This window comes from Triplophysa rosa, linkage group LG17 (assembly GCF_024868665.1).
Source record: "Triplophysa rosa linkage group LG17, Trosa_1v2, whole genome shotgun sequence".
NCBI classification, from domain to species: Eukaryota; Metazoa; Chordata; class Actinopteri; order Cypriniformes; family Nemacheilidae; genus Triplophysa; species Triplophysa rosa.
In genome coordinates this window covers 13725700-13752034 of record NC_079906.1, presented here as the reverse complement: position 1 = coordinate 13752034, position 26335 = coordinate 13725700, and the positions used below count along the sequence as shown (strand labels likewise).

General features: G+C 36.5%; 1 protein-coding gene across 12 annotated transcripts; it reads right to left on the bottom strand.

Annotated features, from left to right (window-relative positions):
- Window positions 1-876: 876 nt before the first annotated feature.
- On the bottom strand, window positions 877-25098 carry kcnq2a (potassium voltage-gated channel, KQT-like subfamily, member 2a). Of its 12 annotated transcripts, none has more exons than XM_057355774.1 (20): window positions 24660-25098; window positions 19658-19748; window positions 18844-18970; window positions 18269-18444; window positions 17362-17490; window positions 16803-16913; window positions 15227-15322; window positions 14878-14972; window positions 13845-13907; window positions 13666-13695; window positions 13070-13123; window positions 10474-10673; window positions 9817-9864; window positions 8793-8810; window positions 7354-7453; window positions 6819-6950; window positions 5888-5933; window positions 4293-4366; window positions 3493-3610; window positions 877-1597 (listed from the first exon to the last, which is right to left on the bottom strand). In XM_057355774.1, exons 1-20 carry the CDS (start codon window positions 24953-24955, stop codon window positions 884-886), a joined length of 2718 nt encoding a protein of 905 aa, XP_057211757.1. In that variant the 5' UTR covers window positions 24956-25098; the 3' UTR covers window positions 877-883. The 12 variants fall into 12 exon arrangements, with proteins under 12 accessions (XP_057211757.1, XP_057211770.1, XP_057211762.1 ...); XM_057355787.1 differs by lacking the exon at window positions 24660-25098 and adding an exon at window positions 21859-21895; XM_057355779.1 differs by lacking the exon at window positions 4293-4366 and having other exon boundaries at window positions 5888-5938.
- Between the last annotated feature and the right edge of the window lie 1237 nt (window positions 25099-26335).

Here is a 26335-nt window from a genome sequence, read left to right as displayed (position 1 = left end):
GCCCCTGCAGCTTGAAAAGCAAAATGTGGAAAAATAAATGAATAAAACAGAATATTATGTAGCATTTTTAAACCTAACAAAACATTCCTCCTTCACAAACAATCTGAATGCAGTTAAAGGGACATTCAACGCCATCTCTTTCCAGGTGGAATGTCATCTAATTGAGCTGTCGTCAACTAGCTATATTCCATAAACATGCCATGCAATGTATTTTAGGTCTGATTATTATTCAGTTTCTTTCTTACTAAAGCTTAAAATATAGTGCAAGATACCAATTATAGAAAATGAAAACCGATTGCATACGGTTCGATTTGTTTTCCTCTGACCATCACTTAAGTGTCTCTCAGTAAGTGCTCTCACTTTAAATATAGCTATATTTTTATCCTTTTTTTTCATTTCTACAGATAAGAAATGTAAGAGGACAGCTGTACCTGTACGGCATGCACAGCTTTCTGTCTTTTCTTTGGCTAAATGAATTTTGTCTCGAAAGAGCCTCTTCCGCTTAAAGTTTTCGTTAAATGCTCACAATGAACACATGCCCTGATTAACTACTTATTTTCATAACAGTCTCATAACACATTTCAATGAAAATGTAAAACAAATAAAGCAAAATTACATTCGCAAGGTAAAGTGCATTTGATATTGCGTTAGCTGTGATGACTGAACAAACTAAGAAGAGGTGCCTCGTTTGATCTGAATTCAAATCCATGCCACGAACTACACACACTCCTTTTATGTCTTCAGAAGGCTCCACATTTGAAACCCAAGATTTACATCATCCATGTTCAGATGGAAAATGATTCATTTATATAGCACACCTCCAATGGGTTTAAATGGCCGCATACACACCAGGATATTGGTCCCACACATTAAAAACTCCAGATTACTTGAAACCGGGCCATACCCGGTCGCCGAAAGGCACGTCCCCTGTAAAAGAAAGAGGTGATGGTGCTCCAGGTGTATACAGGTCGGAGTCTGTATCTGACTCCCCCTCAGCCAGGTAAGGCCTAAGTCGGTTGCAGAGTGTTCCCCCTCCACCACCCCCAAACATCCCCAGACCCACAGGAGGTACGTAATCCTCTTCTCTGGCCTGAGAAATACTGAAACCGCTAAACGAGCGCTCTAGTTCCTCATGGTCCACTGAAGGTATAGAGAGGGACGTGTCGCTCTCGGGAGCCGCCTGCTGCCTTTGTCTCCTGGGCCTGCGGGACCGGCTGTTGTCCCCGCTCTCGTGGAACGGTGGAGGTGGGATGCGGTACAGCGAGGGGTCGTCTATTGGCGACACTCCTCGGCTGTTGTTCCAGAGCGGCACGCTGAGAGGATGCTCTTCTTGCTGATGCCATGAGGTAGAGGGCCGACACTGGCTGTCAGTGGGGGTCCCATTAGGAACAAGTTTGACGGGGGACACGCTCTTATTATTATTCTCCTCCTCATTCTCGTTCGCCACTTTCTCACTCTTATCGTCTGGGCTGTGGTAGGGAGGTGCAGGATAATTTATTTTAAATCCAAGAAGGGCTTCGGTTTCAGAACGTGGGATGCCCATGTGTGTGGTATACACACCGACCAAAAAGTTAAGTTTGAGGTCCATCGCGCCCACCTGAGCACAACAGAGACGAGTACACCGATTTCTAAATGTTTAAATAGTAAATTACAAGAAAACAGTGACATACAGTACACATGCATTATATAGACAACCCATTCTTATTAATGGTCTCAATTATTGTGAAGTGTGAACACGTGAAGTGTTGGGGAATCTACATACATTGGCTATATAAGCTGCCAATGCTCTGCAAGTAATTTCAGAGAATAATTTTTAGAACTTTCTAAGTATATTTTATTTTTTTACAATAATTATTATAAATATTATTTATAATATTAATAGCATATTATGAATAATATAAAAATATGAATATCAATACAATATTATTGTTAACACGCTGGGACTCTTTGTTTAGGGGTCACACTTGGCTCCTTCACGGTCAAAAGTGACCGAAGCTTTAAAAATTGAACTTCTTTTAATCAGGAAAATTAATGGAATACATTTTTGTTCAGTAATGTTTATTCTTTTTTAGTTCACATTTTTAGATAATTTGATGATACTAATTAATATTTATACAATAAATATTACCTATTTTTACCCACTGAAAACAATAAATAAAATATATATTTTTTAACTATTTTTCAATTAATGCATCATGTTAGGTTAAAACAGAAACCGGGCTATTAAAATCCATCTTTAGAAATTTTTTTCATTAGAGCCTTCTGGTTGAAAAAAAGCAAAAACATGTGTAGTGCAGGGCATGTGTAATGGAGTAACATAGGTTCAAGTATAGCCCTCTATAGAGTAGTTTGTGAATTTCCTAGTTGTTCAGATATTACTTAGAATTTGAATGTACTATTAAAAATTTCAAAGAAGGTTTTTTTGTCAACGTTTAGATATTTTCTGTTAGATAAGTACCAAGTTTTGCATTATGATTACAGTCAAACATATTTTTTTGTTATAAAGGGAACATATGGAAAGCCTTTTTGTTACTTTTGATAATTGATATTTAAGATGTCTAACAAAATGAGGAATGGATAGTAATACATCAAACACTTTATACAAACATCTTGCAATTAATTGTTATTTTATTCAGTTTACTCGGCCTCTTCATTTAGGGGTCACACTTGGCTCCTGTAACTTTTTTCAGGAAAAATTATATAATACATTTTTGTTCAAAATATTTCTTATTTTGCATTCTGACAGAATTTTAAGGTACTAATTAATATTTATGCTATTATCCATTTTCCATCGAAAACAATACAATTTTCTACATTTATTTTTGTCACAATTTTGTCAAATGTTTTTAAAATATAATTTTTCAATTTATGCATTATTTCAGGTTAGAACAGATACCAGGGTGTTAAAATCCAATCTTTGAAAAGCAGATTAGTGCCATCTGGTTGTAAAAAAAACAAAAAAGCCTCCAAGTGCCATCTCATTCCGATGAAGCTACGACTTTTAACATTTCAAAATGTAAATTTTTCGAACAAAAATGACCGAAGAGTCCCAGAGGGTTAAATATATTATTATTAGTAATTTAATAAGTAAACAGTAATAATTAATTATTATTATTATTAAATCGTTATATAACAATAGTAAAATCATTATTATGATATTTTAATATAATATTAAAAAAATGTATTATTATTAATATTATACAATTATGATAGAACAATACTACACTAATTATGATTTTGTATTAATAATTAAAATAAACAGTATATTTTGAATATTATACAATTTATTAATATTAACAATGTTTATTAATTAATATATATTTTTTATTAATTTAATAATTAAACTGTTACAATTAATAATAATTAAATATGATTATTATTATACAATTGTTATATTTTATTTGTCGTTAACATAATTTATTTGCTAAACAACAGGAATCTACTGCAGATCTGTGGTGGTTACGAAGTGGTTCAGGCGAGAGAATTCATCACCTGTTTTTCCATCTTGTTTAAACGTCCCATCATGCTTGGGTCTTCAGCCACCTCAGCATCGCTTTTGGGCTTGTCCTTCTCTCCTGCCGCAGCTTCTTTTCCCACAATCTGATCCACTCTAGTGATCCAATAGACCATCACTTCGACACATAGTCAATACACCCTCATCCACACTGAGATTCAGTGGTTAACTGTGCATTGTACCTTGTCAAGTTAACAAAAATTAGCTTCATGGAGGAGAACTTGAGCATGCAAATGAAAAACAGGCTAATGGGAAATAATAAGAATGAAAGATAGCTGCAGACCAGCTGAAGCATTGATTTGCTGGAGGTGATATTGTGAGATAACCCATCCTGCATGCAATACTGCAGCCCTGTTTATCAACATGCGTCAACAAGGGATTTGGATGCCAGTGTGTTCAATAGTCTATTGATGGAAGGATGACTCTTTCAAACAAACATGTGCTTCAGCATTAGTGAGATGAATGATCACTGTACTGCAGTGAAAAAACATTTGTGTTCCTCTACACTGTTACTGACAGTCGTTTGACGAATGGTAAGCCATTGACTATAATGAATGATGTGGGGAAGGACGTGAATAATTGATAAAAGAAATGTCACCTGTTTCCATGCCTTATGATGCTTTGTGTTTCACAGACTGTATATTTTTGTTATTCTCTCTTTTTTTTAAACACTGGAACAGCATGCACAATTGCATCAGTCCCCCAGTAAGCAGGCTGAATGGTGTTGTATTATTGTTCAGCAAAAAAAGTTCTTTTATTCATTATTTCATAAATGAACCTTGATAAGCTCCATTCAGCAGCAGCAGCAGCAAATGCAAGTAGAGCTACAGTACAATCATTGCATGGAATAACCTATGAACAATATAAAAAAACAAGAAGTTTCACTACAAAATGAATATTATGTCATTGTTACCCTCCCTCATGTTATTTCAAACCTATATGCTGGTATTAGGCTATTTCACTGACTCACTACAAAGGTCTCAAATCTTTTATATTAATCGGTTAATTGAGTTCAATGAACTGTTTACTGAACCATTCACCAAGCTCACTGACTGCAGGAGAACATTAGAGTTAAGAATGATTTATATTTTTGTCTGTTCCTCGTGTAAAGCTACTACATATACGTATATAGCTTTAGAAGGCTATAGAGCACAAGTCAGATGGACTACTTTTATTGTGCCCAAAACAGCTTGTCACATTAGTTATGAAGCAATGCTTTTAGGTTCTTTGAAACAGTGATTCATTTTGTGATTTTATTTTAAAGGCTAAACACCAAAAGCTAAGGACATCTGCTGGTTCAATGTGTGTAATTCAATGTAAAGACGGTCAAAAGCAGCTAAAATGGCAAATTACTTCCATATATTTTCATTTTAATGTAAGCATTTTTCATTTAAAGTCCCAGTGAAATATAAAAAGGCAAATCTTATTTTTTCATGAAATATTGCAGCGTTTATAGTAAATAGCTTATCAGTGTGGGTCATTTTCTTTTTAAAATTCATGTACCCTCGTAATCTTCAGTTAAAATCTGAAAATGCACTTCCGCCCTGAAATGACGATCCATCAGAAATGACGTAAATTAGACGGCTTGGCCAGAGCATCCGTTACCTCCTCCCCTTCAACTGTCAGTCTGCTGCCACTTTCATTTCAAAATCAATGCAACAGCTGTTTTACACATCCAATCAATTCGCAGTGAAAAACCGAATCCACGCCCACTCATTTTCTTCTTTGAAATTCCTTTTCACTCGGAAATGTGTCAGAATACGGAAATAAAAACGATCGCAACTTCCGGTTCACGGGGACTTTAAAAGCAATGTGTCTTTAAATACACAAATCTAAACTTTTGTCAAATATTGACCTTAAGGTATAAGAGAATTTTTTATGTGTTCTGCGCTTTTAAAATAACCTTTGCCTTCATACACAAATACCAACTTTAGTTTTGTTTCTATAAACAATAAAACGTCTCTTTATGCCATCCCAGTGTGAAACCAGCAATACAAATGTTTCAAAACCTTTCATTTTCACCTTTCAACCTAATATGACGTGAATTGGCCAGTTTGAAATGCATGCCGGTGCATTGGCTCAAAACAAAATAATTGTAAAAGTTTAAAAGCTTTCTCAAGCATTGTGTTGTATGTTGTTCCTAAAGCATTGTGCCATCACCGTTGGTCACTTTATATCGTTGGTGTAAAGAAAAGCTCTTCATAAATATAATCTAAAGAAAGAGTCTGAAGAATGACGGGGTGAGTAAATAATGACAGAATTTTCATTTTATCATCTAATATCTAATACACTGGATCATAAAACCGAAGTTCAATGCTGTCCAATATAAAACCCATTCAGCCCGGGAAGGCCATTGGTGAATTGATTACGTACTTCTTGTGACGAGGGGTCGAGGGGGGAGGGGGACCCACAATCAAATCTATCCTGGCAAAGTACACAGAGAGAACATGGATACCAAGCATCATCAAGCAACACATGGAAACCAATCCCTGTACACCAGCAATGACTATCAAAAAGTAAGAATATATTCCATACATGTCTGTTCTCAACTATTTCTATGAACAGCGTTTTATGTTTACATGTATGACATAAATGGTTTTTGCTGCTGGAATATATTGGTATATGTGTGGATGTTATATCACAACATATATGATGCTTATTTGAGCAAAGGAGTGAATCTAAATTCAAAAGATTTCAAATGTGACACAGTAAATAAACCAGTGAATGTGATCTCTTTTAGAGGAGGATCTGTCTGTTTAACAGCAGACAAGCAGCGTTACAGGTGCATTCAGTAATTTTTCATCTAAACAGCATGGACTGAGACGACAGTTGTGTTGGAGTTATAGTGACACCTAGCAGTGTGGATGCAGCATCATGCAAAAGCCATTTTGATTATTTTGACGCCACTGTAGAAAAGCATTTTCAGTCAAAGATGTACAATAAAAGGGATTTCTGAAATAAAGTGAGTATATTAATATTTTGCACTGAGTATTTGGTCATGTACTGTATATAGGCTATATGTCATGTGATGCCAACAGGTCCATGTAAAATAAAACTTTTCTAGATCCCTAATAACATACATATTTCTCAAAAGCATTACTAATTTCTGTGTTAAACTTTTAAATGAGTAAAAAATGACTGAGCGCACCCCTTGTTTTATTTCTTCAGTACTGAAGTACAGTGTACTGCTCTATGACTGAATGAAATACAGATCCTGTCAATGTAAACAATGAGCAGGCGTGCTACAGTTACCAACAGGGGAAAATACTGTGATGTAGTTGTGCTGGACAAACTGAAGTCTTGCCTGGACTGAAGGTTTTTGATGCGTGACAGCATGTCCAGATGACCTGCTGAATACTGTTCAATCACATCCATCACGTCATAGGGCCTGAGGCTCTCCTTAAATCTCCTCTTTGACACCAGGAACCGCATAATACTGGAGAAACAATAAGAAGTATTTAATAAGTGTAAAAATGAACATTTTAAAATTGTGACCAAATTTAAGATTGCATGCATCTGATTGGACCAACAGTAGTGCATGATGAGTCATCAATACCTTCTATTCTATTCCAAATTTCATTTTGTGGAAAAAAACCGCATTCCAATTAAATCTTAAACGTTTCATTTATGCAGCTCATAATGATGCCAAATCATTTCAACTTAATAGAGACTAAACAACCTTGGTGTTGATAGAAGCTGACCCTAAACCCTGATCTATAAGTATAACTATTATAGTAGTATTCAGCAATGAGTAACTTCTAACCAGAGATTCTTCAACTTCTCTAAGCTACCATATGTACATTCGTGCTTTTGTGGAGATTGAGATTGGTTTCTCTCACCAGATTGCTCTGATAGTGACTTTAAGTCCAGGAGAAAGGTCCGGCACAAACTCGCAGGTGAAAGCCCTTTCGTCCCCAAGCTCATCTGGAAGACTTGCCTCTACAACACACAAAACCACAGGCTGGTTACCCACAGAAAAAGTCCTAGTGGTTCTGAAGAACCGTCCTTTACTAAATAAATTGAAAGATTGCAGAAAACATCTGCCACAGCAGACATGCTCGATAAACTGGAAAAAATTCTGTAAGTTACTGTACATCTCTTAAAGTGTTAGTTCTGCCAAAAATGAATGAAGTCACCGTCATGTCATTCCAAACCGGTATTACCTTAGCTATTCATTCAAACTATAGCACAAAGAGTTGTACGTATGCTCTGTATTTATGGTTTATTTTTTGAGCCTTAGTAGCTTTTTGTTGTATAGATAAAAACATTTTTGTGTGTTTGAACGAGTCAATACAAATTCATACAGGTTTGAAATAACATGAGGGTGAGTAAAATGACAATTTTGGTAGAATTATTTCTTTAAGGTGCATGAGGTTCAAGAATCATTGACTAATGCACATGTTGCACGATCGCAACTTTCAAAAGAGCATCAGATCAAATTTGTTTTCAAATGAAACTAATTCATTTTACACTTCAGAGGCGATCAGGGGGGAAATGAGACTTTACAGTATGTGTAAAACCGATATTAATCTCAGAATGACTGTCAGCATTAACATGATTTTTTGGCAGAGGCTTCAGGCATGCTTCAAAGTTCCATGTATACTTGGAGCTGAAACAAGTGTCATTCATGCATGAAGCACTTACCAGAACCTTTACCACCACTCCTGCGCACCTAACAAAATCTAGTACAAATTTCATCCCCCTTTGGACAAAATTACTGGTTAGCATGTGTCACCCGTATGGCAGATGAATGAAGATGTGAAAGCTATAAATGCATTTCCTATTTGAATGACTATTTGAATGACTGGCATGTCGAAAAGCACAAGAAGATTGTTAGAAATTAGTTTCTGAGTCATTTCTCCATGCAGGTTAGTGAACATGTTTGATGGGAATGTTTTATTAACGCTTTCATAAAGCACGTTCTGTCATGGAATGGTCGGATATCAATGTCAAGATATCCAGTATGCAACAACTGAGTAATATTTGCTTTGCTCCACCAATATAAATCACTGTCATATGGGTGACAGATTACACTGATGTAACTTCTGTAAAAACTATCAAAGCATCATAGAGAAAACTGATAATTTGGGAGACGCTTCAATTGAGATGAAACTTTCAGCCAAGCGTTCATGACAGAGAGTGTTGATGATGAGCAGATGTGTGACAATACGTTGCATTTGTAAAACATGCACAGTGGTTCTTTAGCAGAGTAGTGTGGTGGGGATTTTTTGGACTAGTGCTAAAGAGATGCAGCCCCAGACAACATAATTTGTCTTACTGATTAAGCCCTCAATCGCTGCCAAAATGTAAAAAGAAAAAGAGAGAAATGTGGGAGAGAGAGAGAGAGAGAGAGAGAGAGAGAGAGATGAGAGACAAATGGTCAAAGATGACAATGATTTTACCCATGCAATTGTACAACACATGGTCTGCTTTCGCTTATTCGCTTATTAATAATTATGAGACACTTTTCACAAACAGTACAGTTTGGTTATGATTTGTCTTAAAGCATATTCTGTTGTGTGGTGTAAAAACTCTGGTTGCACTTTATTTTACAGTAGGTATACCTATAGTGTACTTACCTAAGAAAGTACTGTGCGGTATAAGGTAACTACGTGGTATAATTTTAGGTTTAGGGGTAGGTTCAGGGTTAGTACCTAGTTATTACCCAGTTATTACATTAACAGTAATAAGTACACAGTTTGTGGGAAACAGGACTGTAAAATAAAGTGCTACATCTGTTAGATAAACTATTATCTAACATTATTTATATCTAACAACTGTTATTACCTGTATCAATGAATGAAGTAAAGTTAATATAAAATGTACTTTCTACTTTTGAGAAAATCTGGTAAAATAAATATTAGCAAAGGACTGAACATTGTAATATACATTATTCTGACCCTTTCTACAGCATGGCGAAAAAGAAAAAAGTAAAGCTCAAGAAAAAAAATCTCATGATAGAATATTTAGTTTGACCTTTAGTTTGATTTATTTCTGTGGTTGACAATCAATTTTGTCTAGTAAAGCACCTCACACTTACATTTTGTTGAAAAATACTAATAAAGTTGACCCTATTCATGGAAAATGCCATAAATGTTACGATACTGGACGTGAAATCGGTTTCTCGTATTGTGTTTGCTGTAGATACTCAATTTATGATAATTAACTCAGATGAGATTTGTGTTTCATACATCTTATGACATTTGCAAGAGAAGTGATCGCTGCATTGCATTTAATTAAATATAAGCTACTTCTGCCCTGTCATCTTCTTTTGGGATCATATTTCTGGATCATGGCCTAACCTGGAGAACTCTTCATGGCGAAGTCTTCGTCTTTCAACTCAATCGGCACTTAATTTTTTTCCAGTAGAGAAAAATAAGAAAGAAACTGATGAGTATGCAGGATGTGAAAACACAGAAAGCGGATCCATATAAATATATTTTAAAGTTGGTCACTGTAGAAGAGCAAGAAAAACAAGTGCTGAGATATACACAAAGCATTTTTGCGTATGAAGTTTTGTGGGGATCAAGTTAGGAAAGCCGATAACCCTGCAAAGATGAAAACCACTGCATCAACAACCATTAATCTGCAATCCTTTACAGGCTCAAATAAAAGCTGTCAAACTTTGTGACATTGTAGCAGCAACTAGAACAAATTTATTTCAAATATATTTTTATCCTACTTTCTGGTTTCTTTCTGCAGCAACCCTTTTGCCTTTTTTTGTCTTATGAACTAATACATGGAGTGTCACTACCACCACCTTTTTAGCATGACATATTTGACAATTCAGAGGGGGCATCTGGTTCTCTGTCACTTGTTTGCTTCGGGATGCTCACATTGACTATTAAAATTCATTCAACATCAAAAAGAACTGCAAACAGAACATAATATACTGTATATTGCAGCCTGTTTAACAGTGGAAATAAAGTGTGTCATTGCACAAATCAACATTCTCTGACCTTCAGAGTTTTGCCGGGTAGCTCCATCCTTGATTTTCAAAGATTGTTTTTGTCGGTTCCGGTCTGTGAAGCTCCAGCTCTTGGTCACTTTGCTTGGACTCTCTTTGACTCCATCCTCTGTCTTGAGGGTCTTGGTGTCTTTGCCCCCGGGGGTTTTACAGGGGCTGGGGCAGCCTTTCTCTTTTAAACTGGTCTTACGACTGTACAGCGGACATAAAGAGACACAGAAAACAAACAAAAAAAGCAAAGGAAACAAACAAATCACCCACACAGAGAAGAATGGAGTTTTTACCAGTTTAGGACCACTGGTAGAAATAGGTCCGAAAAACATTATGTGGTGCATTACATCTTTCAAATGCGGGAAACAAAGACCTTGGATCATGAAAAATGGATCTGTAGATTACACGTTTAGCTTGAATGTACTGTAGGACACCTTGGATAAATGCATCTGCCAAATGTTTAAAAATATATGGGGAACTTTTTTTGTTCACAGATAAATACGCTAAATAAAGGCTGGATTACACTACAAAATTATTTTTAAACCGATTTTAAAGTATAGTGTGTCCATCAAAATCATGTGCCTCATGCACACATGAAACAACATATACATAACACACATCACATACATCTAGTAGCTTCCCCTGGGAAGAAGATAACCTCGGAGGTTTCTGAACTTTCTAGACATCTTAAGTCTGGATTAGTTCTTTGTCTACGTCTTTGTGTTTTACCTCCTTGGAGCGATTTGGAAAAAACCTCCATTGTGAATCTGACTGATCTACCATTGACAAAATACGTTGCCGAGTGCTAGACACTAAGTGCAGATCATCAATTATTTAAACCTACCGACTTTTTAATTTATGACATAAACTGGATCATTTACAGTTTTTATATCATTCTGTAATGCCCGATTCTCTACTGTCAGTTCTTTGTTGTGGAAGTTGTTGTTTTACTGTATGGCCACTTTTCTGTCACAAGTTTAGCTTTTTACTGAAATGTTTGCTTTGTCCAAAGAAAAACAGCTCCACATTATGGATGTGAGAGGGGGCGGTATCCTTGATGATTTCTTTATGATTTACTATAATTTACTAAACTAGTAGGTGAAAAGTGCTGTTGAATTGAATAAACATATTCTGAGGACCTCTTTCAAGGAGTGGTGTTAAAGGAACAGTTCACCCAAAAATGAAAGTTCTGTCATCATTTACTCACCCTCTAGTTGTTCCAAACCAAATTATTTTTTTTGGCTGAACACAACGAAAGATATTTGGAAAAATATAATCTGGCAGTTCTGGCAGAACTGTATAGGAACAATTATTATATATATCTTGTAAATATTTTAAGGAATTTAGGAAAGCAAACAACTTTGACTAGTGCTGTATTTTTTTCTACTATGGTATTCAACGGTGCCCCGGAACTGTCAGTTGCTGACAAATATCTTTCTTTGTGTTCAACCGTACAAAGAAATGTATAAAGATTTGGAATACCTAGAGAGTGATTAATTCATGACAGAATTTTCATTTTTTGAGTGGAGTATCCCTTTAACTCTGATCTAAAGAATCAATTCTCGATTGCCAATACCTCAGAAGTCCTATCCTTAGTCACAAGTAAAATCATGTAATATAATCCAGCCTTAACTATCTTAAACTATTACTTAAATTACTCAATATTATTATTTTTTCTTTATGACACTTATTTAACAGCAATATCACTCCTGTAAGACCTGTAAATCAATCACAGCCATGCTGATATACTGTTTAGCAGCGTTCTTGCTCTTATGCTCTTGTTAAAACATTTGATTGTGTCTGTATGGTCAGATTAAATTAGCATTTATAGCAGTTTATGAATGAATATAGGATATTAGAATAAGTACTCATATACTAATAACTTCACATTTTGTTACATAATTTATAAACATCAAGAAAATTAATGTGAAGATGAGATTGAACCAACACAAATGTACAGTAATAAACCTAACAGCACTGCACATTAAAACATAAAATATTTAGCGAACACTGCATTCTTCTATGAACAAAAAGTTAGACTTACATGGGTAAAGATATGGATAATGGTGCTTCTCACTCATGCAATGCAATCCAACGTCAGGATGCAACAGCAGACCCACATGCTGCCAGAGCAGATGCTTTTAAACAACAAAGCAATGAAACACATGCACATTTTGGGCACGCTATACACAACTGTTATATATATATATATATATATATATATATATAATATACAGTATATAAAACAAACATCAGCCAAATTAAAAAATGATAAAGTGAGGCACTGCATAAAATCACAAGGCAGCTTGCAGAGAGGGATGGTCTTATTGGGTAAAAAAAACTCTCTCACAAAGCTAAACATAGGACTACTTCTCTGGATGTTAATCATTATAATAAAGCAGACCATTTCTCAGCACACCTGAGATGAAGAAAGTTGAAAATACATCAACATGTTTTCAATAAATGTTGAAAGGTGGTAAACATTAAAGGTACAGTAGACATAAAGAAACAGGGCAAAATCAAAATTGGGAAAGAAAAATCCAAATGATGGAGAGAGGTCTGGGCGTGCAGACGTTAGTATCTGTGTGCAACGGTACCTATGGCTTCTCGGGCAGCACCCACAGAGGGTGTCTTTGTGTGAAACGTCACTACTGCAAATGTGGTTGGAGTGGGTCATGAGAGAGAAAACATTGTACAAGCAGTGGTCAAAAATGGTTTAGTCATGTCCAAAATGGATAAAGTGTGGGCCTCAAAGATATTCCCCCCAAAACCCAGACTGTCTCAACTAAAGTTGAGCTTTATGTATTTCACATTGAACGAAATGAAGGAATATGTTTGTTTGATCAGACAGGTTGTCACGTTTTACAGGGTGGAGACAGGCTACAAAATCCTACAAAAGTCTAAAAGGTTTCATTTTTTATCATTAACATATCAAAAATGCGTGTTCTAGTATGAAACTGTCTAATACTTCACCCTGTAAACACCATTTGACGGTGCTGTGATATACAAGTACAGTACAAACAGATTGTCTTCGCATGACATCTTTGATGTCAAATGACTTCAAACTGAGCAGTATGGGTTGTTTTCTCATTTGAAGTACATTGATTCCCATGAAAGGGTGTTTTCAATGTGCTTTTGATTAAGGGGTTTTGGGAGTAGTCAAGTGTCTATGGAAAAATCATTGACAACCAACCTTGGAGCAAAATCCACTTGCGAGTCCTTCCTTTAAATAGAGAACAAACACAGTTACTCAGAGACTGTTTGACATAATTGCTAAAATATAACTTTAAACAGGCAATGCTATGAATACATCAATAGCCTATATTGTTTCAATGTTTAAATATTTAAAATCCATATAGCATAAGGGCAGACCTGAAAGTAGTTCTTCCCTTCAGACTCCTTAAAATGTCCAGTTGATTGACAGGAGGGATGAGTCTAGATAAAGAGATAACACTAGGGCTGCTCGATTATGACAAAAATCATAATCACGATTATTTTGGCCAATACTGAGATCCTGATTATTTAACATGATTACTCATTAACTTTTAAAACAACATAGAAGAATAAAAAAACGTGGCTTTTAAACTGTGAATTCAACTGAAAAATAAATGTAAAGAAATAGCACAGCAGAACTACTGTAAAGGAAGGGGTTGTGCTGCGGATATATACCACAAGAAAAGAGAGGATCCTTGCAAAATGGAATGCGGCACAATAATCGTTTTACCTCGATTATTTAGTTTTTGTAATTGTTGAAGGCCAAAATGGATGATTACGATTATTTTCGATTAATTGCACAGCCCACAACACAACCTTTACATGGTTAGCAAATATACAAATAGTGCATCACTACAACATACTGTATGCGGTTTCTACAGTTACAACTGGCCTTTTATTGTGGCCAGCCTTGCACACCTCTGCCATAATCATTCTGTCTATCAGCATCTTGATATGCCACACCTGTGAGGTGGATGGATTATCTCTGCTCACTTACACAGATTTAGACAGATTTGTGAACAATATTTGAGAGAAATAGGCCTTTTGTGTACATAGAAAAAGTCTTTGATTTTTGAGTTCAGCTCATGAAAAATGGGGGCAAAAACAAAAGTGTTGCGTTTATAATTTTGTTGAGTGTATGTACTGTAGTGTTTTGGATGATTGATTTAATTCATCTCTTAAAAGTGAAGCTGGCAGCAGTACAGGCAGTTTTTGAGCTAATGTGCTCATCCCAGCCATAGCTGTAGGTGGGCTTTTGACATCCTGTCTACATTATTATTTTCCAAAAGCTAACCAAGCATGAAAACACTGCTTATATTCACTTTAGAAATGGATTGTGCATTTTTAGTGAACTACTACTCTAATAAATATATATATAATATATATATATAATATTATATGTCTACTGTACCTGTACATTGGGACAGACACAGTCTGCTCGTAAAAATCCCATGTGGCCAGCAGGTCTGTTCGTGAGAGATTTGTGGCATAAAATCTCCAAGCAGCCTGTCAGGGGAATAGAATAAATACATTCAAATTAACATCTCCGTAGTACATAAATAACTGTATACAGTAAGCATAAGCATGCCAAGCCAACAGATCAATCAGAAGATCATTTAGTTATTCATAAAACATTGAATTTGAAGATGAAATGTTACATTTCCAATTTTAGAAAGCTCATTTATAGACCTAAAACAGGCCTAAAAATCATTCCGAATGGCCATAAAGCTGCTGGTGTTTCTTCTGGTTATGAGTCTGACCTGAATAAGACCTGCAGCAGGGTTACGGCGCTTCTCGAAATGCTTCTGTCTGTGCTGCTCTTGAACCTTAAGAGCAAAACCCGAACCCAGGATACCCTGAAACACAGATTGAGAGACAGAGATAGCAGTCATCTATATATTTTAAAGGTTTAGTGCAGGGCTAGTCTACCAGCGGGCCAATCTTTACCTGGCTCGCCTTAACATTTAAAATATGGAGAGATTTTAAGAATGGTGTGCTTGAAGAAATACACGTCCTGAGACGCCAAATCTTTGATAGTCCAAAACGCTGCTACATTCAATACAAAAGTAATTCCCGCGGCTCAAAACGATTGTGCGATTTGATCGGTCTGTCCAAGAAACTTAATATTATTTACAACATTATAACCGGCAATCCATGGCCACAGGCAGCTGGTTTGCGCACGCGTCCCAAAACGCATCTTGTGCCCTTGAAAGTAACTGCAGAAAGGGTACTACACCACGTGAACTTTGTCTCAGACAAGGGAAAATGCGATAATAGCCATATCTATGATAATAGCGTTCAGTTTCTTGCACAGACCAATTGATTCACTTTAGACGCCAGTTTAACGTCAAGGGGCAGGGATTACTTTTGTGCTGAATATTAGCGTTTCTGACTTTTGTTCAGTCAACCAAATATCTTCATAAATATCTTCTTGAAAAAACAACGCCACCCACATCTTGGAAGTAATGGGGGACTGGGGATGAGTAAATTAACAGCAATTTCATTTTGGGGTAAACTAACGCATTAAGGAATATAAAATACAATTAAAAAGATAATATCCCCTTTAATTAAATATAATGAAAAGGCCCAAATCCTACAGGATGCAATATGGTGTGGATGTTTGAGTATATGACCTATTAGTAACATCAACAAAAACAGTATAAAAATAACAAAATGCAATAAATAACAGAAATACAAAATAACAGAAGAAATGATGATATGGTAAAAAAAACTGGCCCGTATCCTATTGGATATGTTTGGAATCTGGCCCTCAAAGAAAAGTAGTTGAATACCCCTGGCCTAGTGTGTAATTTTTTGGAGGCTCTATTGACACAAATGTAATATAATATACAGAACTACGTCTTCAGAGGTGTATAAAGACCTTACATAATGAAGCGTTATGTTTTTATTACCTTAGAATGAGCTTTTTCTACTGTATCTGCATACACCACAGGTCCCCTTACATGGAATTCACCATGTTGTTTCTACAGTATCCCTAAACGGACAAACTGCTGTACAGAGCGTGATTCGTAAATACGTTATCTTCTTCAGCAAAGAAGCGAAAACATGACGAAAACATGAGTGCTTCGAAAGGCAGGGGGAGTGGTAAAGTGAGCCATTGGTTGCAATTCGCAACCTCGCCGCTAGATGCCGCTAAAATGTCCACATTGCTCTTTTAAATTATATCATTATTTCATATTGTTTCAAGGCAGATTTACCATGACAACAGTAGCAAGGAAATTTGGTCACTCAACCACTAGTACCAGTAAAATGTCTCAAGTCAGGAATTTCAAGAACTTTTGCTCAAGTCAAATGTGTTGTTAAAGAGAAACTCACCGCAGGAAGAGCAAAAAAAGCTACTCCGATCAAACTAAATGTGGCAGCGATCAAGCGTCCATTCCATGTGACAGGATACTTGTCTCCATAGCCAATTGTTGTCAGAGTGATCTAGAGAACAGAAATACTTTAAGGTGGTGATTATGGGTTGCTTTTATCTTCTCATTCCTAACTCTGGCACTTTTTCCATTTTGTATTTTTCTGTAACAATCAAAAGTCCCAATTTGACACACAACATTTGCTGAACCCATGGTTAAGGGTTTTAGATGGTAAACCAAAGATTGCAAGAATAATCTCAGGTTTGGGGTACTTTATCATGACACGATCAAAAAGACCACCTTATGTATGAATATCAATGAAATTGTCTTGCTATAAGTATATTTAGGCTTATTAGACATTATTAGATTATACAGTAGAGGAGCTGGCAGTTAATTTACGCCACTGGTCCATTTTGATAATAGATCTCTGAACTCTGTTTTAACAGCCTCCCCTGTCAGTTTGCTGTCTCTCATTTCATCTGATTGCATTCTGTGGGTTTGGGTGAGGCTGTAGCACCTACCAGCCCCCACCAGAGGGCGTCTGCATACGTCTCAAACATCGTTGAATTGTCATCTTTCTCCACAGAGTACACCAAGAAAGATGCCAGGATGAGACACAGGAACCCAATATACCATGCTGTGATGAGTTCCTGTATTTCAGGAAAATGAGGAAAACGTGTCATTCATAATGAATACTGTTGATATCACTGCACATTTATGTTACTGATTTGCTTGGATGGATTCTTGATTTAAATGTGTATAATAAATCAGAGATCAGACCTCATTACATCAACATCAATGTTAAGTCCATGTCTATTTGATTTAAGGTCACGTATATGCTTGTGTATCCTTATCCTCTCTTTTGGAAAATGGAACAAAAACATCGCTGCCTTATTTTAATCACATATGCATTTTTTTCTCTTGCATTTTTGCTGTGCTGTCATGTTACCCAAACACAATTCCATTTTGAATAAGAAGTATTCCTTCAATAAGGCTCAGCCCAACTTCTTGCCTCAACACGAAAAGCACCAACACAAAGGAAGTTTGCATTCATTTAAGTATTTCAGGAGTGTTTAAGGATGCTGGATAGTCTTCAATGAAGACTCATGAAAGCAGCAAGCTAAATGCAGTTTTCCCAGTAATAGAAACTGAATTGCTTCCTACTGACCTGCATGCATACAGGGGAAAATGCACTCAGTAACCTACTTAACGTTAACTTCTGCTATCTCTGCAGGCCTTCAGTCCACTGTTACCACCCGGTCATCTCGCACATACATTAACCTTCATATACATATGCATAATGAAGCAAAAAAAGTTCTTTAAATACGTTTTGATTGGCTGCGATTGTGTGACTTCCATTTTCATGTTTAGCATAGACAGTGAAATTATTTATGGCTGGAAACTTATGGCGGAAAGAAAGCAGGTCACCTTGCTGTGAGCATAGACCACAGATCCCAGCAGCTTCCATGTGCCGGCACGACGGTCCATCCGCAACATCCGAAGGATCTGAAGAAACCTCAAACTCCGAATCGCTGAGGTAGCAAAAACGTTCCCCTGCGAACCAGCGGCCAGCACAGACACAGAGGCAAACAGGACCATGATGTCTGCAGATGAATACAGAAGATAAAATCAAAACCCAAGATGACAAATGTGCTGCACAACATTAGGCATAACATGCTTCTATTCTCACATCATCTTTCATATAATGCTATTTAAGGATAAGGACAGTGGTTGGGTTTTATATTTCAGAACAACACAGAAATGCCAAGTGCTCTTTCTTCGTAATGGAAGGAATATCCATGTGTCGCTTTTCTAAATGTGATTGAGATCAATATCATATTTCCTGGAATATTTAGTTGTTTTTTTACTAATGAAGTTCACAGCACTTTCTGCGGTAGCCCCCCAACACAGTGTTGTAATTCAGTGAGCGCCACACCTTTGTCTAATTGAAGTTGTCAAATGCATTCAAGAGGACATGAGAACATGAAAGATGGTTTTCTAACCGATGATACTGAAGGGTTTGCGAGCAAATCTCAGTCTTCCTCTCCATCCTCTGTAGCGACAGCAGCATCCTGCTGCCCAGATCCGCACTATATACTCCACACCAAACACCACAATTGTCACAATTTCCTGGAAAAACACAAAAACACTTCAATAAAACAACACATTTTTGCATGGATATTTTTAGATGTGGGGACCAAAAGACTGACGCATTTGTTATAAAGCTTCTGCTTTGCATTACAATTCTACGTTGAGGTCACATTTTGAAAAAGTTGCATAGAAAATATTCAAAATATCCATGTTATCCTGCATGAAATGAACATTTAAAAGAACCAATTGTGCTTCAATGGAAGCAGTGAAATCAAAAGAGTTAAACACGGTCAGTGTCACTTACTTGATTAGTGACCTTGAATTAGTGCAGTATTCAAATTTTGTTTTATTTATTTCATTTCATAAGTTGTTCATAACTGTCCTATGTTTTAAATGGATCTAAATAAATAAAAAATTAAGAAAATATGAATGCTTTTGAATATTGTGTCCCAGTGTACTGTTTATGAATATAAGCACCTGTGCAATCTCTAGGTTTTTTCTATAAAAGGGGACCATGTGTGTCCTTGCTGTCTTATGTTACAAACACTGACCCAAACAGATCTATAAAGTGTCATGTTCACAGCAATCAACATTACTGCTGGACATTTCCTACCCATCACAATTTAATAGAATGTGGCACAAGATCTACTGTGATCTATAGTGTACAATGTGCACATACAGTAAGTCAGTCTTGTGGATCATGTTCAGTGAGGTTTAGATACGAACCAGGATGTACAAGGCACTCTCAGAACTCTTCTTGAATTCTTTAATCGTCGCAAACACTGACAGAACAAGGCAGGAAAACACCAACAGAAACCTGAAAGGAAGGCCAATGGCAAATCAATTATTTGTAATACAGCAAAGAAGAATGTGATTTTATAGAACGACTGCTGGCAGGCTCTCTCACAAAAGTCTTTGAATAAGTGTGAAAAAGGTTCAAGTCTGAGAGCCACGCGCAGAAGTTATTTATTTACATTAATTTGTTTTGGACAGGTTGGTCAATGCAAATTCATGGACATCGAGTTAATTGGAATTGGCCTCTCTTGGGACTTTGCTTCAATTTAGTGGAAATAAACAGAGAATCCCCTGAGACTCTGACACTCTACTTTAATGCAGTAATTTAATCCCTGGAGAGAGAAAGAGAGAGAGAGCGAGAGAGAAAGAGAGAGCTAGAGAGAGATGCAATAAAACTAAAATAGTTGAAAGTCTAATTAGCATACAGTGTATATTCAGCAAAACAAAAAACCTTTGCAAAGAGTTATGAATAGCAATTTACTTTAAATTAGAGAAGCAACGATATATAAGGCAATTGTCTGTATTGTCCGATAAAAGCAATATTTCACACTGTTGGCTATCCTGCGATAGTTTAAAAACAGCTGATGATCAGGGCCGATATATCCTGTCAATTAAAAGAGTGCAGGAAAAATGCAATGAATTTGTGCTCTGTATAAAGAAATTGTTAAGAAACATCACCAGTTTGATGTTTATTATTTATAATCATTATAAGAATTAATAACATTCAGAAAGTTAAGAAATATCAATTAGTACATTAGTATTGTGTTTAAACATGAACATGAGGTTGTTTTCTTTGCAGTATTCAAGATCAATAAGGAAAGAGAAAATAATTACTAACAAAAACCACCACCGAACTTTTATTACCACTAGTTTATCATTACACACTGCAGTTGTCTTGATTGTAAGAAAACGTGTGCACATCTACTGATACAACTATTATTTATTATAATGATTAATATACCGTACAAGGACCAAAACACATTCTCATTTAGACAGTCACTTGGGAATAATGAAACTCCAAGCTGAATGCTATAGGTTTCATAACATCAGAAATGAATTATCAGAAACTTCAAATGAGTGCTAACCACCTTCCCATTTCATTGTTACAAAAACCTAAATTATTGTGAAGCTGTTTCATTTCACTTGTGCCCCTGTTATTAATATTAAATATCATAAAGGTTAATCGTTTGTGTAATAATCATGTTTAATAATCCAAAAGGAGGCGATCAGACTGGCCTAAAGGAAATGAGGCCAAGGCTGAACAAATGAAAGTTGCAATAATAAAGGTAGAAAATAGGATTGGCAAGTCAATGGTGAGTAAACCCATTCAAATGAGACTCCTCACGGGAAATCTAAGATAAGCAATTGCAATAGTCCCTCAGAAACAGTGACATCAGATGTGGCTGAGTAATTCTTGAAATGGTGACTACTCTTACAGGAACTAACTTAATGTGTTGCATTATGATAGATAAAAGCCCACCTTTGATATTTCACATCACACAGATTTTGGTGCTTATAAAGGTTACAGAACCTGCACTAAAATTACACTGACAATAATAGAGCTCCACTGGAGAGAAACGTCACAACATTTCATCAGCATCCAAAGGCAAGTTTCTACCCATACAGTACTTCATCTAAAGCTAATCACTTACTGCAACAAGCAAATGAGTCAACTTTGCAATAAGCACATCACATGCAAACTAGTGCCAGCTGGGTACCAAAACATTTACAATTGAATGAGATTTTGAGCTTAACGCACAGGAGCTGATACTCAAGGACCTCATCAAATGTAGGGTACACCATCGGCATATCGGCAATAGCATGAAAAGGCCGCAGTTTATTAGGGTCCTATGATTTCCGTGATGCGCAAAACACAGATGTAAAGTAGCAAACACTGGTGGAAAGTAGCAAACACTGATGGAAAGTAGCAAACACGCCAGAAAGTAGCACTGAACAGCATATATAAAATTCAAATTGTGCTATGAATAGCGCTAATAATGATTCAGCAGCTGTTTAAATATGCAATCTGCTTGTTGAATGAGTGGTGTGGTTTTGTGTACTGTAGTGGACTTTTTAGCATCTGGTGGACGCGAAAACATAAACTGAATCAGCGCCGCTCTAACAGAGTTTACCGTTTCATTTGAGAGAAGCTGCTGCTGTCAAACTTTGCGGCACCGGCAAGCCGTCAAAATTAAAGCCCTTCGTCAAAATAAAAGTCCAATTAACCACATGACAAAACTGCTGCTAAAAATTTACAAAACTAGTAATTAAATGTAAGTAGACCTAAAACAGCAAACGAAAAAAACATGAGATGTAAGATACTGGTTCATATTAACATAGTTGTAAAATAAAAACACAGAATCCAGAAAAATAAAAATGGAATTTGAGGAAAAAATAAAACGGAATTTAGGGAAAAAATAAAACGGTTTTTATAGGTCCCTAAACTATTAATTAACTTCATAGAGTCAATGAGTTGGATGTCTGAATATCCAATATTTTTCTCTGAGCAAAATATTTACTGTAAATAGCAACGGCACAGACTTTATTTAAATTCATTAAAGAAATGTTTAATTTTAAGTCATATTTGAGTTAATGTTTTAATAAAAGAAATATTGGATAGCAAAAATCACCTTCGAAGATTGTCATGTTGTCTTATTGTATTTTTATCTTAACTTACATTTAGGCACATTTACATTTGCGCCTCTCTTAAAATGTTAAATGGATCCAATTCATGTTCAGTTAAATTAATTTAATGCAGAAAACTAGCTAATATTGTGTAGTACTGTATGCAATTGACCAATATCGGTATCGGAATCGGCCGATAGTTGTCGGTATCGGCCCAAAAAATCCTATCGGTGCATCCCTATAGGTATTCACAAAACCAAACCAAAGTTGAGCCCTCATTTCTTTCTTTGCAGGTCAGTCTCAACCCTGGCAATGGCCAAAGATTCATCTGGAAATTGTAAGGCTGAGGAGGCTGTACGGGTCTGTCAAGCTGGGAGGCAACGAGGACACATTCTTTGACTCAGCAGTAAATAAGGAGTAATTGATTTGATTCACTCCATTAGTAGAATTCCCTCAAACTTAGAGACTCTGAAATGAACAAATAACAACCAATGATTTGCTTTAAGGTGCCATTGTGGGGTGCAGAAGGTAAAAATATTTTTTTATTCCTACTTCACATTAGATTCCAATGACTGTCTGGTATTCAGTAGTTGTGGATGCTTTCATCTCTGTAGCATGCACAATGTCCACGCTTACACACACACAAATACACACATGCACAACAAAACATTGTTATTTAGAGCCACATATCAAAGCCTCGCCTGTTCACAACTGCTAAATATCGCCCCTCTTACACTTTTTCTTTAAGCCTGAGAAAGGATTAGCTGAATCTGTACAGCACACAAAGTGCTATCACTGCATTTAATGCTCGTGAATGAGAAAAAAAAACACTTAAGAGCAAGAGGCCAAAGTCAGCACACTGCACTCCACTGAGGGTGTGTGTGAGTGCACACCCTAGATATAGTAAAATAAGTGTGCTGTCTTATAAATAATTTAGATTCAGAACCAACGCTCATATCTAGGGCTGAACTGAAAGTCATGCATGGGAGTTACATATAATGCAGAGCGGATCGGACATTTACAACCTCCCAGTATGAGTTTAATTAAATTAGATGGCTCATATTCCAGCAGCTGTGATGTGTGGTTATGATGCACCATCATGACAGATGGTTTCAGAGCTTTAATAGGAGATGAACTGATGCTGAAAACATTTGAGGTAATGGAGCACTCTAGATGTACGGTTAGGGAAATTTCTCAAGATTTCATTCTCAGAAGAACTGACGCTGTGCTTCAGGATGCCTTGGCACTGTGTGGCCCAATCTCATCTCTCACTAAATCATCCACCTTTGTAACAAATACACGCCAGGATATTGGAGAAAACGCAAAACACGCTATAATGAAACAGCCCTCAAGAAGAATTCACAGTATAATTTGAATAGAAAACGATTTTTATTTTCGCGAGGATACGTAAATGTAGGATACAGAAGAACAGTGGTGACGTCGCATGGTGGTTAAACAGCTAACCTGCACCCAACACAGCACGTTTCAAAAAGACTCTCCATGGACACTAAACACAAAAATATAACCGTAATTAGTTTAGTTTAGGAATGTGTTGCTCGACTGTCACGTATTTTCCACAGACAAGCAAAACTCATTTGTTTGTCGTTTCCGCACGCGCTTTACAGAAAACTGTGACGTGATACAGGAGCTGACCGGTGCTGAAATTAAACCTCATGGATAACACCGTGTACTAAGAGCTTTACTCTCATACTACATACTATACATGATCAATAACCTGTGAATCATTCTCAACCTCTCAGGTTGTCCCTTTTATTCTACAAGTTAATATACACAAATTTTGAAAACAAACAAAAACATTTTTGGTGTTCTGCGGTCCCTTAGGAAAATTAACCGTAATTGTATTATTATAGTAAAAGTGTAGTAACCATCGTTTTGGCATATTGTTATTTGTAATGCCATAAATTCACTACACATGTCAAAGTAAAACTATGGTTATTGTGGTGAGACCATAGTTAATTTGTGGTTACTGTGGGTTCACTACAAATAAAACTAGTTAAACCATTGTTGATTTACGCAAGAGATATAAGATACACAAAGAGTGAATTATCGTTGTAAATATGCGTTTCCTTGACAATTGTTACATTAGAATCAGGAAACAAAACTTTTATAACGATAAATGTTTTGTGCATTGCTTGAGTCGTGTCGCTCTGCGACAAAAGCTGCAGGCAGGCCGACAAAACCTCAAACTTTCAGCATTCTGGGCGTAGCAGCACGGCAGCATCTGTATCTCTTGAGGTGGTCACATCAAAATACAAGCAGAAATGCGAATCACGGAGCAAATACTCACACGTAAGCGTGGTAAATGAATGCCCAGCCACGGGGTCTTTCAAGCGCATTGTACAGGAAATTTTGCAGTCTCCGATAGCGCGCGTTTCGTTTGTGAGCTAGGCTTCCCCTCGAGATGCTGGACCTCTGTCTGCATAGGATGCTGCCCCGTTTTGTACTCTCGGAACCGGCGATGAGAAGTGCCCCGTCTCGGCTCGTCTCCGCAGCGCCGGGGTCCAGTCCGACAAAGCCCACTTTCAGTTTCTTCTCCACTGCCGAGGGGTGATAAACTTCACCGTTGGCTGATTTCTTTACCATCCTTACAGTTTAAGAAATCCAAACGAGTGTACAAAGTGGGCAGACATTCCCGAACCGGGGTGTGTACTGTATAGTGCGGCGGTTTCCTATTGAAACTGCAAGGGGTAGTGCTTTATCTTCACGTCTTCCGGCAATCTTTCAACAACCAGATAGTGGTTTTTATAGGCTGCAGTATTACATTAATGCACGTAGAAAACTATTAAAAACGCTATTTACATCACTCACACAAAAAACACAATTAACTTTGGTCGCCCCCAAACAGCACCATTAGGGGCTTTATTTCTGTGACGTAGAGACGAATTTGTCGATTGTTGCCAAGTAAAATAAAGGTTGATTTTACCTGTAGAAAAAATCACATTCATTCCAAAATAGAAAAAGTAGATTTGCTAAAACGGTTCATTATAAATATTGTATTCTTCATTCAGTGCTTTCAATCTCCATTAATGACACATCAGAAATAATTTATAAACATTTTTATTTTGTTTGTTTGATATTAGCAATGCATTCCATACAGCACAGAGAAATATTTAACAGAGCTTTAAAGATTACTCCAGTCAAACTGAAATGAGCTATTAAATCACCAAACTGTTATTGGGGCTGCATTCTTACATTTTCACAAAAGGGAAAGCACATTGAGTCTTGGGCATTACTAGACTATTTTACACCTGTTAGGAGACAAAGGCTCCAGGCCCCTGGATTTATTTTCTTTACTATGTGTGGCAAGTATTACATAACCTCAGAAAGAGAAACAACACAATTATTTTAATTCTATATTGAGTTAAAAACACCTGTATCCTGACATAACCAGCAAGCGTTTAAGACCCAAATGAACAAATTGCAATATACAGCAGGAAGGACATGAGACTCAAACATTATAAAATATGACGAGTTAAGCTATGAAAAGTAAAGGTTTTGTGTACTTCAAAACTCCACCAGTGAGTTTTTGTTTAAGCTGTTCATACTGTATAATAAAAACAATCTGAGTCAGAGAGATTAAAAAATGATTTTAAACTGTTAAAATAAGAAAAGCGAAATGGAGGTAAACACTAAAAAACTTTTAAGGCCCGCAATAGAAAGGCTTGATTTATAAGCACCATTACATAGATTTTCTGCTCTTTGAACTAAAAGTACACTTAAAGTTGAGGCAGAAATTTGGCAAATATGAACTTAATACCAGTAGGTCAAAACAAAAAAAAACCATTGCATGCCATGTTTCAGTTCACTTATTAGTGATGTTACTTCTGATGACAGCTTTTGAAAGGGGAAGCTAACCTCACAATAATGGACCAAGATAAAGCAGAAACCTGAGATTTTAACATACAGTGATAGGAACATACTAATGCTCTGTCTTTGGGTTTCACTAGATTCATGATAGGTTTC

Bases quoted from the DNA above. Each gene is read 5' to 3' on its own strand.
- kcnq2a (XM_057355774.1), bottom strand. From the start codon at position 24,955: ATGGTAAAGAAATCAGCCAACGGTGAAGTTTATCACCCCTCGGCAGTG. The intron at 18,971-19,657 runs GTTCGTATCTAA...GTGTTTTTCCAG, and splicing joins AGAGTGCCTTGTACATCCTG to GAAATTGTGACAATTGTGGT. The intron at 15,323-16,802 runs GTGAGTTTCTCT...TCTGTGTTTCAG, and splicing joins CTTTTTTTGCTCTTCCTGCG to GGTATCCTGGGTTCGGGTTT.